General features: G+C 50.2%; 2 protein-coding genes across 2 annotated transcripts in view; one reads left to right on the forward strand and one right to left on the reverse strand.

Annotated features, from left to right (window-relative positions):
• The window catches only part of LOC124094398 (fibroblast growth factor 2), a 41,526-nt gene extending 26,424 nt beyond the window's left edge, over positions 1-15,102 (forward strand). The window contains exon 3 of the mRNA XM_058580108.1: positions 11,067-15,102. Within this exon, the coding sequence (XP_058436091.1) occupies positions 11,067-11,347 (281 nt within the window). The 3' untranslated portion in view covers positions 11,348-15,102. The remainder of the gene's footprint in view (positions 1-11,066) is intronic.
• On the reverse strand, positions 14,810-17,512 carry LOC124094400 (sperm motility kinase 2B). Its single transcript, XM_046447108.2, has 2 exons — positions 15,514-17,512; positions 14,810-15,348 (listed from the first exon to the last, which is right to left on the reverse strand). Exon 1 carries the CDS (start codon positions 17,187-17,189, stop codon positions 15,531-15,533), a length of 1,659 nt encoding a protein of 552 aa, XP_046303064.1. The 5' UTR covers positions 17,190-17,512; the 3' UTR covers positions 14,810-15,348; positions 15,514-15,530.
• Between the last annotated feature and the right edge of the window lie 6 nt (positions 17,513-17,518).

A 17,518-nucleotide genomic window follows, 5' to 3' on the forward strand; every position in this document is an offset into this window, starting at 1 on the left:
GTGCTTCCTGTGGCAGTGAGCCGGTCACAGCTAGACAATCAACTCAGCGGAGCACAGGTTTATTTTGGCTTGTGGTGTCAGACGGCGCTTGCTTGGCCATGTGCCTTGGGCCAGGGCTGACACCCTGGTGGACAGTGTGTGTGGTGAGAAAGCCCAGCCAGGGCCCACTTCCTCTAACTAGGCCCCACCTCCTGCAGTGGCCGTCGCCCCAGAGCCCATTAAGCTCTGATCCGTAAGTGACTTAGAGCCAGCCCCCATGGCCCGTCACCTCCCGAGGGCCCCCCTCTGGACGTTGTGCACTGGGGTCCGAGCCAACACATGGGATTAAGATACACATGGTAGCACTGGATTAGTTATTTTTTGGCCTGGAAACATGATCCTGTTGGGCAGCAAACATAGCCTTATCTCTGCTTTTCATAAAATAAGTCATTTTGGATCCGTAAGGAACTGAAAGCCCTGCGCCGTGTTCTGCGGTGGGGACGCCTGGCAGAGATGCCTGGCAGAGAGGCCTTGCTCTCTCTGGGCCAGCACAGCCACCCCCAGAGTGGTTTCAGACAGCGGCTTTCTGGCTCCCTGACTGCAGTAAGCTGAGAATTACTTACATGAGAAATAGCATTATTTGCTGCCCAGTTGTCGCTGGAGTGCAAGGTCCCGCTGGGAGAGGCTGTGGGTCCCTTGCTCTTGCGGATTCCCAGCTCCTGAGTAGCTCCCAGCACACAAGAGGCACCTGAGGCCAACGTGTGGGATGAATGAATGAATAACAAGCCCAGATGGAGCTTGATAAATGAGAAACTGTGTCAGTCTGTGTCTTTTGTGCAGTATTTCCCTTGAGAATAGCAAAATTATAAATTGATTCTATAGGCAAAGAACTGGCCTCACTACAGTAAGATGTAATCACATTTTGAGAAGATGTCTCAGCCACATTTTGGAGGACATCTTGCTTTTTCTTAGATGATCTCACATCCTTGATCAAATATGAGATTTCCTAATACATACATAATTCCCTGAACCTCAAAGCAAAGCAAGTACAGTAGAAGCCAGAGAATTTGAACGCTTACTAGAAGATTTTTACATGGATACATGTCTACTCGCACACATACAGACATAATCTGCATTGTAGCCATGGGTAATAGCAATTATTTTACATCCTATAGGAGAGACGTTTAGCTCAGCTACTACCTGGTGAAGCTGGATTTTGAATATGGTTCTGAGCCCCAAATCCATGCTGTCATTAAAAGTACTGATTCTTTCATTTGGGGAGAGATGTGACATCTTCACTGTAATGAATCTTCCCATTTGTAAACGTGTAGATCCCCTGTGAGTTATTTTAAAGTGAGTTCAAAAAGTGTTACAATTTTTTTCATAAAAGTCCTAGATACATTTTGTTATCATATACAATATCATTTCTATAATCATTTAAAAATACCATTTCCAATAGTTTGTTGTAGCTATAAAGAAATCCAGTGTTTTTATTTCTTTATTCTTTCTGGTTTTGGAGATTAAACCCAGGGGTGCTTTAACCTGAGCTACATTCCCCTCCCTGTCTGTTTTATTTACTCAGTTGCTGAGGCTGGCTTTGAAGTTACAACCCTCCTGCCTCAGCCTCCCAAATTGCTGGGATTACAGTGTGCACCATAGCGCCCAGTTCAGTTAGTTTTCACATATTCTTAAGCACATTCGTGAATCATTTCCAATAGTTGATCTGTGTTTTATCTTGACTTAATTTTTGTTTATTTTAAAGTGATCTTAGAATTACAGAGTGTTAGAGATCTCTGTCTCCAAGGCCTACACTGTGCTCTCCTGAAGGTCAACTTCACATGTGACATGGCACCGTTATGGTTTGATGTGAGGTGTCCCCAAAGCTCCTGTTAATGCAGGAATCTTCAGAGGTGAGATGATTGGACTGAGAGAGCTGTGACCTAAACATTCATCCTAGTTTAAATGGACTGAGTGGGTGGAAACTGTAGGCAGGAGGGTCAAGGGGAGTGCCCTCTAGGGTGCATCTGCCCTGGATCTCCTTCCCCCACTCTTCCCCTTCCTCCTGACCCCACCATGAGCCGGGCAGCTTTCTCTCCTGGGCCCTTTCCCCGTGGTGTGCTGCCTCACCTGAGGCCCAGAGAGGTGGAGTTGTCTGTCTGTGGACTGAGACCCCAGAAACCGTGAGTCCCAAATAAGCGTGTCCTCCTCTAAGTTATTCTTAGAGGGTATTTTGGTCAGAGTGGTGCAAAACTGCCTAAAACAGGCACCTTTGAAAACTGAGAGGAAGCCCCTGACACAGTGCTGCGAATCCCAGACTTTGTTTGGATTTCACGACTTTTCCCACTAATGTCTTTATTTCTGTTTCAGGATCCAATCCAGACTATCACGTTGCAATTGCTCTTCTAATTTTAACGTAGAAAATGGTATCTCCTGCAAATAGTGCCAGCTCTGTCTCTTACTTTCCCTGTCTGTGTGCGCACAGTAGGTGTGTATGTGCACCTTCCTGCACCCGCTGACCCTGACCACTCCTGACCGGCTCTGCTGGCTCTGCGCCCTCCCCTCCTCAGTGCCGGCTCCCTTGGCCTTGGCCTTGGCCTGTGCGCACAGTAGGTGTGTATGTGCACCTTCCTGCACCCGCTGACCCTGACCACTCCTGACCGGCTCTGCTGGCTCTGCGCCCTCCCCTCCTCAGTGCCGGCTCCCTTGGCCTTGGCCTTGGCCTTCTCCACACTGCCACTGCACTCTGGCGCTCACGCTCTCCTGGAGACCGCAAGCACTTCCTGTCGCCCTGTTAGTGTGGCTGCGACCCCCCAGTCTTGACTTCCAACAGGTTCCTTTTCAGTCCCACATTCGTTCCTTGGGACCTCACTGTCTGGATTTGCCGGAGGCGCTGCAGACTTGAACCAGTCTCAGAGGGACAGAGCCCTGGCCTCCCCAGTGGCCAGCCCGCAGGGGGGCCTGGGGCCCAACTGGTCTCCTTCCTCTTCGCTGCGTCCCTCACTCCGCCCATCTCTGCTCTGGGTGGTTGTGACCCTCACATTGGCCGCTCCTCCCTGTCCCCCTGTTCATTGGGAGCCCTATTCTTTTGTCCCGTCTCACACCAAGTCCCCTTGACCCAGCCTCACAGCCCGTGGCCTGGCCGCCTCAGGCCCACTCTGCCCTCTGTCGGCAGAGCCGCCCTGCCTGGTCCTGCTGGCCCTCTCCTGGGTGCCTTCTCCCCTGGTTCCTGTAGGAGGCTCTCCTTCCGTTCCCCTTTCCTGATTGACTGCGGCCTTTTCCCCTGGGTGGTCCCTGCCCCAGGATGGGTCAGGTGCAGGGCGAGTGCTTGGTGGCTCCTGTTTGTCGCTCTCCTGGCTTAGTGACCTGCCTGTCAGTCCTCCTCCCCGCAGTGACACTGTTCTGTGGTCTTTCCCTGTGCACCGTCATTGCCTAGGACAGCACCCAGGACGAAGCTGGTACTGATGACTGTTTGCTGAGTGAGTGAGAGAACGCAGTCACCGCTCTTGGAAATGCTGACCTGACTGTTTACAAACCATTTCCTTTCACCAGGGACAAGCCTTTCTAGAGGTCAGCTTCCGTATGTCTGTAAGTGGAGGGGGTCTACACTGGCTGTCCCTTTACATGGTGATGAGCAGGCATTTTATAATTCTAAGACTTATCAGCCTTGAAGCTACTCCAAAGAACATGGTGCAGATTCTGGAGAAAATTCCAAAACAGAAGTTCTAACATGTTTTTAGCCATGGTAGTAACATTGAAGCAATGATCTGGATTTTTGGTCACACTGTGACTGACATGTTGATCCCTGATGATCTGAGCCCTTGAACATTTGTGGGTTTACTTATGGTGATAAAGTTTCCGTTCCTTTGCTTACATATCTAATCATTTTTAAAAGACTATCCACTTCCCTTTTGCCAGAGATTTTCAAGGAAAAGCTGGACAGGTGTTTGTCATGGATATTGTAGGAATCATTTAAGTTACAACTGTATAATGGTAGAACCAAGTGACCACTAAGATGTTGCCTGATGATGAGATTCTTGAGTTTTTTGGTTTACAACTTTTACGTTAAATGATGACAAGAAGAAGAAACTGAGATTCAAACTTGAATCACACCTTATTTTTCCATGGTCAGCTCTTACTGGATTTAATGTCAACATTAGAAAGCCACCAGAAGTCTGTGTTTATCAACGTCCATGTGTCCAGACCCTGCTGGGGCAGCAAGTGACCAGCACGTCGACCGTCAGCTTGTCCCCGTCAGAGGGCCTGATAGCTTTGCTCATCCGGGGTCTTCTGAGTCTCAAGTGTGAAGACTTGACTGAATCTTTCTTCCTTGTGAAGCCAGCCCAGCATGGGACAGTGACAGTGAAGAAGCTAACTTGAAGGTTGCCAAGTTTAATTTCACTGGACTGGACTGTCCTGTGTCCTCAAGTCCTGGCTCACACTTACAGAATCAGCAAAGCCTCTCGGGGCTCTTATCTGGACGGTTAGCTCAGCTTTTAGAACCTTCAACACACGGCTGCCAAACCAAGTTCAGTTAACCAACGAACTGCCCTTGGTCAACAAAATATCTTTTTCAGCTGTGTATAAAATCGAGCTCATGTAAGGAGCGCCAGGGGCCCGTCAGCACTTTAGCAGCCCCAGGCCCCTCCCCCCCTGTGCCTGTGCCGGCTCTTGCCTCGAGCCCATGGAGTTGTGGGGGCAGCGGGAGCAGCTGCTTCCTCAGATGAGTGGGAAAGCGGCTGCTTAGGCCCTTCCCCGAGAAGCTGTGTGTGCACCAACACCTGTTGGGTATGAGGACTGACATCGCATCCTGAAGAGGAGGGCTTCAAAGACAACCGGTTTTAGTCTATGCAAGGAAACTTAGAAATTCCCTTAGAAGCAATTGAATTAGTGTTAAATTTCCCTGACGAGCTTGTGCTTTTTTTTTTTATTATTTTTTTATTACTAGTTGGTTTGCTCTAACCAGGATTCAAGCAAGGTTCACACATTGCTTTGGGTGGATATGTCTCTTAAGTTCCTTTTGGGAAATTCCTTCTCCTTCCTTGAATTCATAAATGTATTTATTTTCAGTCATGTTTAAAATGGTAAGTCCTTAGATTTTATTTGAGGTTGCTTTAAAGTCCTAACAGTGCTATTATTGTTGTGTTCTTATAATAAAAATAATATGTGCCTAACCAAGAAAAACTGGAATATAAAAAGTATGAAAACTGCATTTTGATTTTATCATCCCCAGATAACTGTCAAGCCTCAGGGCTCATTTCTCCTGACCTATGTTTATTGAGTGACAGTGTTTACACACTAAGTATCTCCTGTGCTATGAGGATAGTTTCTCCTTTTTACTTGGTTCTTAAAGTAGAAACTCAGGTTTCCATAATTTTTTGCTTTCTAATGTAAATACATAAACTATGACTTTCACTTTAAGCATCTGAATTTTTATCATCAACAGTTAGAACTATTTTCTAATTTTCCTTGGGATATATTTGTTTTATTGAAAAATGTATTACTTAATTTCCAAGTATTTGGGGGATTTTCTAGATGTTTTATTAATTTCTAATTTAATACTCTGTATAATTATTTTGTGGCCTTGCATATAAATCACTCTAGGCATAGGCCATCATCCATGCTCTGCAGGTATTGGGTATAGAGACCTTTAAATGTTGGTTCAGGCATCTCCACAGACAAGAGAGCGAAGCTGTACCATCAGGTCATCTATGAAAGTTAACTAAAAATGAATTAGAACACACCTAGGTGAGGTCAGACTCACCTGCCGGAGCAGGGGTCAATGCAGCTCTTCATGACCTTGGAGTGGGCACGTTTTTTTTTTTTTAGCTGTGACACCAAGGCACTAGCAACAAAAGAACAAAGTCCACAAACTGGAATTCATGCTGACAGAGTGTGCTTCAGAGGACGACATCGAGAGTGAAGGACAGCGCTTAGGGAAGAGTGCTGCCATCCGAGCCTGCTCAGGAGTACAGAGAGGACCCAACGGAGAAAGGGGCCAAGGGTCCGAGCAGACATTTCCCCAAAGAAGACCTGGCCTTGGCCCGGGAGCTCGTGAGACCAGAGGGAAATGCAGACCAAAACCGCAAGGACACAGTTGTACCCAACCCGGATGGTTCCTTAAAAGACAAAAGCCGATTGTCACAGGTGCTGGCCAGCAGGTGGAGCAGCTGTCTCCCCTTGCTGCTGATGGGCATGTCAGTGGTGCCATTGCCTTAGAAAACTGGGTTCTTCAAAGGATTCAACATGAGTCATCATACATCCTCGTGATTCTCCTCCTCCATATGTACCCGAAGAAGTGACAACATTCTACCCAGAATCTCTTACACAAATGTTCACGGCAGCATTATGTAACCAAAAAGTGGACCCAAAGTCCATATATCCATAAGCTGATGAATGGAGAAACCCAATGTGGTTTGTCTATGCAATGGGCTGTTAGTTGGCAATATAAAGGAATGAAGTACAGGTGTGGGGGACAGCACACAGGACCCTTGAAAGCCTTTTGTGTAAAAGAAGCCAGTCACAAGACTGTGCTTTGAAAATTCCACTTATATGGGATACCCAGAACAGGCAAATCTGCAAAGACAGGAAGTAGATTAGTGGTTACCTAAGGTTGGCAGTGGTGGTGTTGGGGACATGGAGGGTCACTGCTAAAGGGTGTGGGTGATGAAAATGTTTTGTGATTGATGGTTGCACAGCTCTGTGAATGTACTCAAAGCCATAGACTCGTATGCATGCTTCAGAGGGCAAGTAGTGTGGTGTGCACACCATATCTCAGGTAGGATGTTACAGATTAAACCAGGAAGACCGACAGCTGAGGGCAAGGGTCCTCAGCATTATTTAGCAACTGTTGACTTGAGGGGAAGACCTTCTCAGATGGAGTCAACGGACTTGAACCGGTCAAGCCCAGGGGGCAGGTGGGCATGGAGTGGCTTTCCATGTTGGAAGGGTTCACTGTTTACCAGTTTGCAAAGCAGTATGACGTTAACAGGAGAACGGTGTCTTAGGTGAAGTCTTAGGCATGCAAAAGAAAGGCCACTGGGTCCAGTTGATGGACCATGCTTTTCCTCTCTCTATTCCTGGTTTATTTCTTCTCTTTGGTCAGTTTTTGCTGCAGGTGGTTTGGAGTTCTGTACTAGGTGCTGTGCATTCAAGGTGACTGCTCCTCCTAGTGCGTCTGAACCTCTTGTCACAGAGCCGCCCTGTTTATCCCGGAGGTCAGATATCAACACGGCCCTCTTCGCTCTCTGGTACTCAGGGGTACACTTCATATCTCTGCCTCACGTGGGTACATGCAGCTTTCCTGTATCTTTGAACGTGAAGTGCTTTTCTTATAAACGATATAGTTGAGTTTTTAAAAAATCTTACTGATAGATCTTGCTTGTCAGTGGTATGTGGAGTGTCATACTCAGTGTAATCACATGGCTGGGCTCAAATCCGCTGTCTTGGGGCTGTTTTTTAGTGATCCCACCTGCTGTTTGTCTTTCTGTTCCTCCTCTCCTGCCTTTCTGGGCTGGTCAGGAGTTCCCAAGCACCCTAGTTTGCCAGTAGCCCAGCTGCCAGCGGGTGGGGCCGATGGGGAGTCGACCTTGCTGAACTCCATCCGCCTCTTGGAAAGTCTCTGTCCTGCTGCTCTGTGACTTTGTGCTTGGTGAAGACCCAGGTTCTCGGGGGTCTTTCTGCTCTTGTCCTGTTCCGTGCTGCTTTCATCAGCCAAGCTGGGGTCCTGCAGGACCTCGTGTTCTGGGCCACCTTTGCTGTGTGGCACCTGCACCTGGGGCCAGCTCCATGCCCAGGACTGACTGGTGAGCACGGATCTGCCCTTGGATCAGGGCTCCTCAGGTTAGGACCCCTCCCCTCAGCAGCTGCTCAGTTTGTTGAAGTCCTGCTGGTCTCTCCTGCTCCCCTCCTGTCCGAGATGAAGGTGGCTGTGCACCTGTTTTATAGAAAGATGTCATTTGTATGTGGAATTTAGTATGTTTTAAAAGAAAATCTATGGTTTTGTGACTTATTCAACTTCTTGTTAGAGACTGTGGTTATCTTTAAATCTTATATTTTAAAGATTATATGTCAGCTGGATGTGATGGTGCACACCTGTAACCCAGCAACTCTGGAGGCTGAGGCAGGAGGACTGCAAGTTCAACACCCGCCTCAGCAACTTAGTGAGACCCTTTCTCAAAATAAAAAAAATAAAGAAATAAAAAGGGCTGGCTGGAGATGTGACTCAGTGGTAAGCGTCTCTGGGTTTGATCCCTACCTCCCCATCCCCAAATCATGCCAAAGAAAACGCTTTCAGACATCTGTGGTTAGTGTGTTGCTTTGTGACGGCCAGGCTCCTAGTGAGAAGTGCCCGAGAAGCCCGCAGAGGGCCGTGGGGCCAGGGCCGATGTGGGCACACGAATGCCCTAGTCATGCATGGGACCCACAGTGGCTCACAAGTAGGCGTGGCAGGCTGGAGCACAGGCAGTTCACCCACAAGGGACAGAGAGAAAGCACAGTGGTCAGGTGTGCAGCCTGCGCAGCGAGCACTGTGCAGTGGAGGAGTTCAGGATATGAGCCAGTGCGCTCGGAGTTCCTGGGGTCAATCCAGCAGGCCCCGGTCCTGTGGACCTGGGTGCAACCCTTCCTCAGAGTCCTTCAGATGATTTAGCTTTTACATTCTTTTTACTTTGTGTTCTTTCTCCTTCCTTCCCTCCCTCTTCTTTCCTTCTGTCCCTTTCCTTCCCTCCCTCCCTCCCTCCCTTCCTTTCTTCTCTCCCTGCCTCCGTTCCCCTTCCTCCCTCCCCTCCCTCCCACCCTTCCTCCCTCCCCTCCTCCTTCCTTCCTTCCTTCTCTCCCTCCCACCCTCCCTCCTCTCCCTCCCCTCCTCCTTCCTTCCTTCGTCCTCCCTCCCTTCCCTCTTCTTTCCTTTATTTTTGTGACTGGTGATTAACCTAGAGGTGCTCTTCCCTGGAGCCACATCCCGACCTTGAGATAGGGTCCGGCCAAATTGCCCAGCCTGGCCTCCAACTTGTATCCTCCTGCCTCAGCCTCCTGTGTTTCGGGATTACAGGTGTGCACCACTGTGCCTGGCTTTGTACCATCTTTTAAGATTCAGCAGAACAATGCTGGGTGTGCTCGATGCCTGTCTGTAATCCCAGGGACTCAGAAGCTGAGGCAGGAGAATGCAAGTTGGAGGCCAGCCTAGGGGGGAATAAAGATTTGGTGGAAGAATTTTGCCTGAGTAAGATGCTGTGCTCTCTGGAGTCCAGGAGGACTGAGCAGAGGAGAAGCAGACATTGAGTCACCAACGGAATCACAGGGCTTGATTTCTTTTTTGTTGTAATTTCTCAAACATTCATAAAAATATATAGAATAATGAATCCATGCTTCCAATACCTATTGAAACAATCCAGTCTTATTTTTCCTATTCACTTTATTTTTTTATTTTTTGGGTAATAGGTATTGAACCCAGAGGTGCTTAACCATGAGCCACATCCCCAGCCCTTTTTATTTTTTGTTTTGAGACAGGGTCTCACTAAGTTGCTTAGGGCCTTGCTAAGTTGCTGAGGCTGGCTTTGAACTTTTGATCCTCCTGCCTCAGTCTCCCAAGTTGCTTGGATTACAGGTGTGTGCCACCATGCTTGGCCCTACCCGCTTTACTAAAAAAATATTTTTTATCACCAGAGAAAAGCTAATTGCAGGTATCTTGTCTCATTTTATCTGTATATGGCTATCCCTTTCTTCTTTCCTTTCTTTCTTTCGTAGATGGACACAATGCCTTTATTTATTTATGTGGTGCTGAGGATCAAACCCAGGGCCTATCACATGCTAGGCAAGGGCTCTACCACTGAGCCACAGCCCAGGTCCTATATTGTTTTCTATAGGAAAATAATTTAACATGATTATTGTGATACATCTAATACATTTAATAATTATTTCAGCATCTTTCAAAAGTTGCGATGTCCTGGTCAGTTCCTCTAGCTACTTACAAACACTAAGAAAAGTTAACTTCACATTCCTAATGTTATCCAGATAATATTTTATTGATTTCTAAAATTTTGAGTTTTTTATTGCTCAATAATTCCTTCATAGGTCATAGGACGACTTAAGATAAAACTTGTTTTTTTTTAATAAATAAATTTGATAAACATTCTATACTTGATCCTCATGATGATTTACAAAGCAGGTTATGGTAAGCAGAATTCTGGAAAGTTTGGCAATAAAGACTTAACTGGCTTCACCAGGAATTTCCTAAATGTATTTGACCTGAAAATATGTTTTTTGTGTAAAATCTATTAGCCATAATACATTCTGGGGAATTTTGTTATAGGCAGGCAAATGCTGCCTTTGAATATCAAACTAGAAATGTTTAACATTGTTTAAATTTCAATTAGATAATTATTGGTTCATTTTGCATTATCATTGTAATCAAATAACATTTGGGTTTTCCACACAACCCTCTTAATATTAATAATATAGTGTAACAGGTCATCCTCCTTAGGGGCTTTTACTCTGGAAATCTTTCATCACACTGCATAATCCAATGAAGTATTCACGTATTTTTCTACTTTAAAAAGGTATTTATCCACTCCTTCCATAAGGAAAGATAAATGCACTAGTATTTTTTTGAGGGGAGGCTGGAGATGAGATGTACAGATGTCAAGGAGGTGCGCCTGAAGCCTGCAGGGAGCAGCTGGACAGTCTCTACTTGTGAAGAATTGCTTAGAAATGACTCTTACAGGGTATCAGCGAAGGCAGCAGCACAGACGTTGGCACAAATGGTACACCGACATTTCCATGCACTCTGAAAATATGTTCACTTACAAAATGTGAAGGGGCTAACAGGCCAGATGGAACTGATCTGTAGTAAAAGAACAAGTCCCAATCTGTCCCCCTCTGCTCACTGGTGGTACCAAGTGGGCAGGGAGCTGTGAGCAATGTGCGGGGCTCTGAAGCTCCTGCTCTAGCACAGTGGCCCCCACCCACCCTGATCCAGTGGCGCTGCCCTTCAGGGGGCTGGTGGGTGGCAGGCACCATGGTCCTGTTTGTGTTGTGCTATGGCTCTTCTCTCTCTGGTGCCACAAGAGTAATTTCCCCTTTATTTACAGTCAAGCTCCAGCTTCAAGCCGAAGACCGAGGGGTTGTGTCCATCAAGGGATTGTGTGCAAACCGATACCTGGCCATGAAGGAGGACGGGAGGCTCCTGGCTTCTGTGAGTAATGCCTGGCTTTGCAGGTGGCGCCTGGGGCGCATGCGGCTGCTCATCCACTGGCCTTGGCATTTACTAAATCTGTTAGGAGTCCTACATGCATTCTATCATTTCATCTTCACACTTACCCTATTAAATAGAGGACTCGTGTCCTCTTTATTTCACAGATGGAAAGCCTGAAGTTCTAAGTGAGTGAAGTAACCCAGAAACACAGCACGTGGGAATTAAGATTGGGTTAGGCTTGGGGCTGCCGGGGAGGCCTGTGCTGATGTTAGACTTGGGGTCACTGCTAGTTCGTCTTGGGAGAGGTCCAAATACAGCTCTAAAATACTGGCTCCTTGGAACTTTCACTTCTGCCACTCTGGGGCTTTTTTCCTACCAAACTGTTGTCAGCTTGGTAATCTACCAAACTAGCATTCTAAATGTTTCCAGAACAGTGAACCAGGGATAATTTTGGGTGACATTGATGGTGCAGTAGAGTCAGGGACTGGGGTTTACATCTCTCGCCTGCCTGGCCTCAGGATGTGACGGATGGCCATGGCATCTGCAGCAGTGTGGTGTGGCTGCTTTCAGACAGTCGAGGGTAAGAGGACAGAAAGGCAATGAGGCGTCTGCTTCTGTGGTAACCAACCATGGACGCGCTAGTCGCGGGGTCTTAGAGCTCCAGCCTTCTCTGTGTCTGTCTAATCAGCACAGGGATGGCCTTGAGATTCGTTACTACTCTGTGGTCTTACAGATTGTGTTAGTCAGCTTTCCATCGCTGTGACCAAAATACCAGGCAAGAGCAACTTCAAGGAGGAAACGTTTATTTTGGACACAGTTTCAGGGTCTCAGTCCATGGTTGTCCAGCTCCAGTGCTCTGGACCCGAGTGAAGCATGGTGGAGGCCAGATCCTCAGTTCACCATAGCCAGGGAGCATGGGGTGGGGGCGGGTGGGGAAGGAGAGGGAGAGGGAGAGGGAGAGGCGGGGGTCAGGGACAGATATAGTCCAAGGCCACACCCCACTTGCTTACAGTTGCCACCCGTTGTCCAAATTATTAATCCATCAAATGGATTAATCCATCAAATGGATTGATCCACTGAGATTACAGCCCCCACAATCTAATTGTGCCACCTTTGAACATTGTTGTGTTGGGTACTGTGCTTTCAAATCATGAGTTTTTGTGGGGACATCAAAGATCCAAACCCTAACAAAGGGGTAGAGGTTAGAAGACCCGGTGACCTGTGATCTTAGTGGCCCTGTAAGATGTCATTGGAGGCACTGTTCATCTCCACACAGCAGGAATCCTGGTACATCTATAGTCATGAAAAGCCCCCAAGTTGTCAAAAGTGATACAAACAAGCTGCTCTCTCTTAGTGCATCTTTAAAATGAGTTACTTCTGAGACGAGACAGACTTACAGTAGGCCTGAAAACTGAACTGTTGTTTCGTTCTGTTTTTTTCTTTTTCGCTTTTTTTAGTTGGTGCATTAAGTTTTGCATACAGCAGTGGGGTTTGTTGTTACATGATTGTGTATAACGATATAATTTGCCAATTTGTTGTCTTATTCTTACAGAATTTGTGACAGGTTAGAATTCTGAGACTTCCGACCTTTTTCTTGGTAAATAGAAACTGAACTTCCTGAAGAGCTGACCCTGCCCCTAGAAGCGCAGGGCTTTCTGGTTTCTTCCTTGGCTAAGAGCTGTCAGAGGCCTTGGTGTTTCTGTAGTCCCCATATGCCTCTCTCCCTGGGTTGCTGACTCTTCTTGAGGCGGTGGCTTCTGCCAAGCTGATGCAGTGAGCGTCAGTTTGGCAATGCTGACAAGTTTTATCACAAACTCTGTGCAGGGACAAAGCCACAGCGGTTGCTTAATTGAAAATTCAGGATTTGTGAGTCTCCTGTAAGGAAGGGCAGGATCCAGGACTGTTGCTGACTCTGAGGTGCATTTGGGGTCCCGTCAGGGGACCTGTTCCTGCCAAGGTCACGAGTGCATGTCTAGTCTTCTGTCAGCCTGGTGGCTGGCCACCTTGCCTTCTCAGCGGCAGTTTGGGTTCTGTCCCGTTCACCTGGGTCTGGGTGGGCTGGCAGTCCTCAGGCTGAGAGGTGCTTTCTGATGGTGCCTGGTGGGATGCAGGCGGGTCTCATGGTCTGGAGAAGCTGGGGTTGCCGTGCCCAAGGTGTCATCCGTCCCGCTCTCGATCCTGGGCCCTTTCCAGTCAGCTGTGCCCAACATGTCCCTGGGGCTCTGCATTTTATCCCAGTGGGCCTCCTGCAGGGATTTTAAGACATTTTAGTTCCTTCTCAGAGAGTGAGGTGGAACCCTGCCAGCTAAGGACAGGAGGACAGCTGTGCCCTTTGTCCACACAGCTTCACGTGTTTATGGACCCAATGCAATCAGGTTAAGAACAGCATTGTGAAAATGCGTCTTGTGGCTCTCTTCTTGCCTTTAAAAGCTAGGAAATGTGAAAGTTCAAATGGTGACTATATTTAACTGCCCGGGCCTGTATTTGTAGGTTGGAGTTGAGCGGTTCTTCAATATACAACAGACTGCTTACTTACCATTTCATAGCAGGATCAATTTTGTTGCTATGAGTAACAGAAGCCCAGAATAAATATTAGGGAGGGTCTGTGATTTCTTAAGTGTTTACAAAATTCCTTATTTAAGAAAAATCACTTATACTGAGGTTGATTGTAGTTCTACCTTTCAGTCACTAAACAACCTTGATGTTAGCATTTTTATGAAACAATGTGGCTAATCTGTCTACTAGAAAGTTGTACATTGTTTTCTACATAGTGCTACAGATCATGGTACCCTGAGCGAGATATCTCAACATTAACTTGCGTGGATACACAGTAGTGAAATAGAGGATATATAAAATCTCTGAAACTATGCATTTAATACTGTAAAATTAGTTTTGAATATACAATAACTTCCGATTTGAGGGGTCTTAACAAGGAAATGAATTCTATAAATACAGTAAATATAATAGTTTTTTTTCCCATTTTTTTTGGTACTGGAGATTAAAGCTAGGAGTACTTAATCACTGAGCCACATCCCCAGCCCTTTATATTTTTTATTTTGAGAGAGTCTCATTAAGTTGCTGAGGGCCTTGCTAAGTTGCCGAGGCTGGCTTTGAACTTTTGATTCTCTTGCCTCAGCCTCCTGAGTTACTGGGATCAAAAGAATGCACCACCACACCTGGCAAAATAATAGATTTTTGAGGGTTCAATTATGCAGATTCACAATCTATACTCATCAAATTTGTCAGAAATATACAGTAATTGCAGAGGAACATGTGTCATTTCACACACCACACACCGTCCCCTGCCCACACCTGCGCCCCAGCTCCCCCACCCATAGGTGGTCCTGCTCCCTGCTCAGCAGCCCTGGGGAGCTCAGGGTGGCAGGCTGAAGGGCCCGTCCCTGGGTCAGGACGCTCACAGGGATGGTCCCGTGCAGCCGAAGGCCTAGAGAGGTTAAAGCTTCACCAGGGCAAGAGCCAGGCCCTGGCAGGGACATTCAGAGGAGGGACCAAGCGGCAGCCCCCAAGCCACTCTGGGGGAGGCACCCACAGCTCTACCCTGACTGCCCCCGGGGCCTGCGACACGGTGCCTCCTCGTGCCACTCTGGGTGTGCCCCCAGGATGGGCTTGGGCTTGTGGCTCCTCTGTCCAGGGTTCCCTTCTGAAAGTGGTGACCGGGCACCATCAGTGTCAGGTCAGGCACAAGGTCTGCCTTTCTGCCCCCCACCCAGCCTCCTCCCCTGGGACCACTCTGGGTCACGTGTTGCCCTTGGGGACCTCCGGAGGGCTCCCTGTCACTGCTCCCTTACACCTTCCCCACTGTGACACCACCACCCACTCTCCCACTGTTGCCAGGAGGCGGCCAAGGAACACAACAGCTGATCCCCACGGAGCACCCAATTTATTCCAAGATCCGTGGGACACACGAATGGATGAGGAGCTTATTGGGAAGCATCTCTGCCCCAGAGGGTGGGAGAGAGAGCAGAGGAGAGCAGGGCGGGGCACGTGTCCAAGGAGAAGTCCCTGAGGTGGGATCCGGGTGGGGCGCAGGGGCCCACTGGTGTCCGGGTGTCTTCGGGTGTCCTCCTGCCTGAGGGGTCCGGGAGGCGGCGGCCAGGGCAGGTTGCACTTCTCGCTCCAGCAGCTGGCCCTCGTGAGGTAGAACCCGGGCCACCTGTCTGTGGACAATGAGAGGGGCTAGGAGTCAGAGTCGCCCACCCTGTGGTGCCCAGGTGGACCTAACCCTGGTGGCACCCCCCAAGGGCAGAGGGTGTCCATTCATCCTTTGGAAATGACACTCATCAAGGCACACGTGAGACCCAAGGCAGCACCGCTCCACCTACTTGGCTCCGTGGGCATCTCAGCTGGGCGCTGGCCGGGGAGCCACTCTGTTTTTGAAGAATCTTCTGAGGGCCTGACCTCTGGTGGGGGCAGGTCCCGGGGGGTCCCTGGGTGCTGGTGCTGGTGGCGCGGGCCCTCCAGCTGCGGGAGCCACTCTGTTGGAGCGTCCGGAGCCGGTCCTGGGGGCCTGCACGCAGCAGCACAGCCTCGCCAGACAGGTGGCCATCCTCCGGACCACTCCCCTCCATCCCCTGGCGGTGTCACGGGTCAGGCCAGGGGTCCTGGAGCCAGCAGGGGGTTGCGCGGTGGAGGAGGAGCTGGGATCCGGTGCCAGGGCCTGGGAGGACCCGGGCAGAGGGGCCGTGGGGCCGGGAGCAGGGACGCTGGCCGACAGGCTGCACAGCATGATGGCGGGCAGGCTGGCTCTCCTGCTGCCCACCTGCCCTGAAGGCTTGAGCTCCTCAGGCTGCTGCTGCTGCTGCTGCTGCTGCTGCTGCTGCTCACAGGCCGAGAGGGGCCAGGAGCGCATGGCCGGCCTGCTGACGCCCCACCTTGGGCCCAGAGTCAAGTTGGAGGGGATGCACAGGGACGGGCAAGGCCCCACCTGTGGCCACCCAGGCATCTGCAGCCGCACCTGGCAGCCCGCCCCCCGGGTTTTCTGGTGGCCCAGCAGGAGGTAGGTGGCCATGGCCTGGTTGAACTGGCGCGTCGCCACCGACACCCAGGTCTCCTGCAGCCCGTAGCCCAGGTCCAGCATGGCCAGCAGGATGGAGGTGTCCGCGCGCTTGGGGAGCAGCTCGGCGGGAGGACTCGGGCAGCGTTCCCCATCCTGGCTCAGCCACGGGTGCCCCAGGATCTGCTGGAGCGTGGGCCTGTGCGCGGGCTCCAGGGTCAGCATCCAGGACACCAGGCTTTGCGCCTCGTCGGACAGGTGGAACGGGAGGTGGTACCTGGCCTGCAGCACCTGCTCCTTGGCCTGCTCATAGCTGGCCCCGGTGAACGGGACGCTGCCCGTGAGCATGAGGATCAGGAGGACACCCAGGCTCCAGACGTCCACCGCGGGGCCGTCGTAGGGCTCTCGCCGGTGCAGCTCCGGGGCCCAGTAGGCCACGGTGCCGCAGAGCAGGCCCAGCTTCTCTCCGGCCCTGAACCTGCAGGCCAGGCCGAAGTCGCACAGCTTGGCGCGGCCCGCGGCATCCAGCAGCACGTTTTCCGCCTTCACGTCCCGGTGCGCGATGCCCTGCGCGTGGCAGTAGCCCACGGCGCTGGCCACCTGCCCGAACAGCACGCGGGCCTCGTCCTCCCACAGGCCCACAACCTCCGGGATGTGCTGGCCCAGCTGGCCCCCAGCCATGTGCTCCATCACCACGTAGGCAGTGCCGGGGGTCTCCACGATCTCCAGCAGCTGCACCACGTGCGGGTGCTCCAAGCCCTTCATGATGTCCAGCTCCGACAAGACCCAGGACAAGGTGGCCCCCGCCCCCTTCCGCAGGACTTTCACGGCCACCTTCGTCCCCGTCAGGATGTGTCGGGCCAGGAAGACCTTGGCAAAGCTGCCCTGCCCGACGACCCCCAGGGGCTCATAGCGGCCCGTGAGGGCTTCCTCCAAGGAGGAGCTGGCCGCGAGGTCCCGACGCACCCTCCGCACCACACTACGCTCACTGCTCTCTCTGGACATCCTCCGCCCCACGCCCACTAAGCCCGCTAGCTAAAAACAAACACAACAAACAAAGCAAAGAACACAAGCAAAACTAACACAACAAAGCCCAACAGAAAGCCCCAAATCAGAGAACCAACCTGAGACCGCAACCAGAACCACCAAACCACCAACCACCAAACGCGCTAACTATGGGAGTCCCACAGGTCACTGCCTAGAGCTTCCTGTGCTTGTGGACAAGGTGCCAGCCTCGACCCGGCCTTATATCCCCGCTGGCTCAAGGGCCTCACAATGCTGGCCCCTGTGAGGTCACAGCCAGGAGTGGCCCACTCACACCTGGGGGTGGCCCA

The sequence above is a fragment of the Marmota monax genome, unplaced genomic scaffold, assembly GCF_021218885.2.
Source record: "Marmota monax isolate L192 unplaced genomic scaffold, Marmota_monax_Labrador192_F-V1.1 WCK01_AAM20220418_F8-fsc00776, whole genome shotgun sequence".
NCBI lineage: Eukaryota > Metazoa > Chordata > Mammalia > Rodentia > Sciuridae > Marmota > Marmota monax.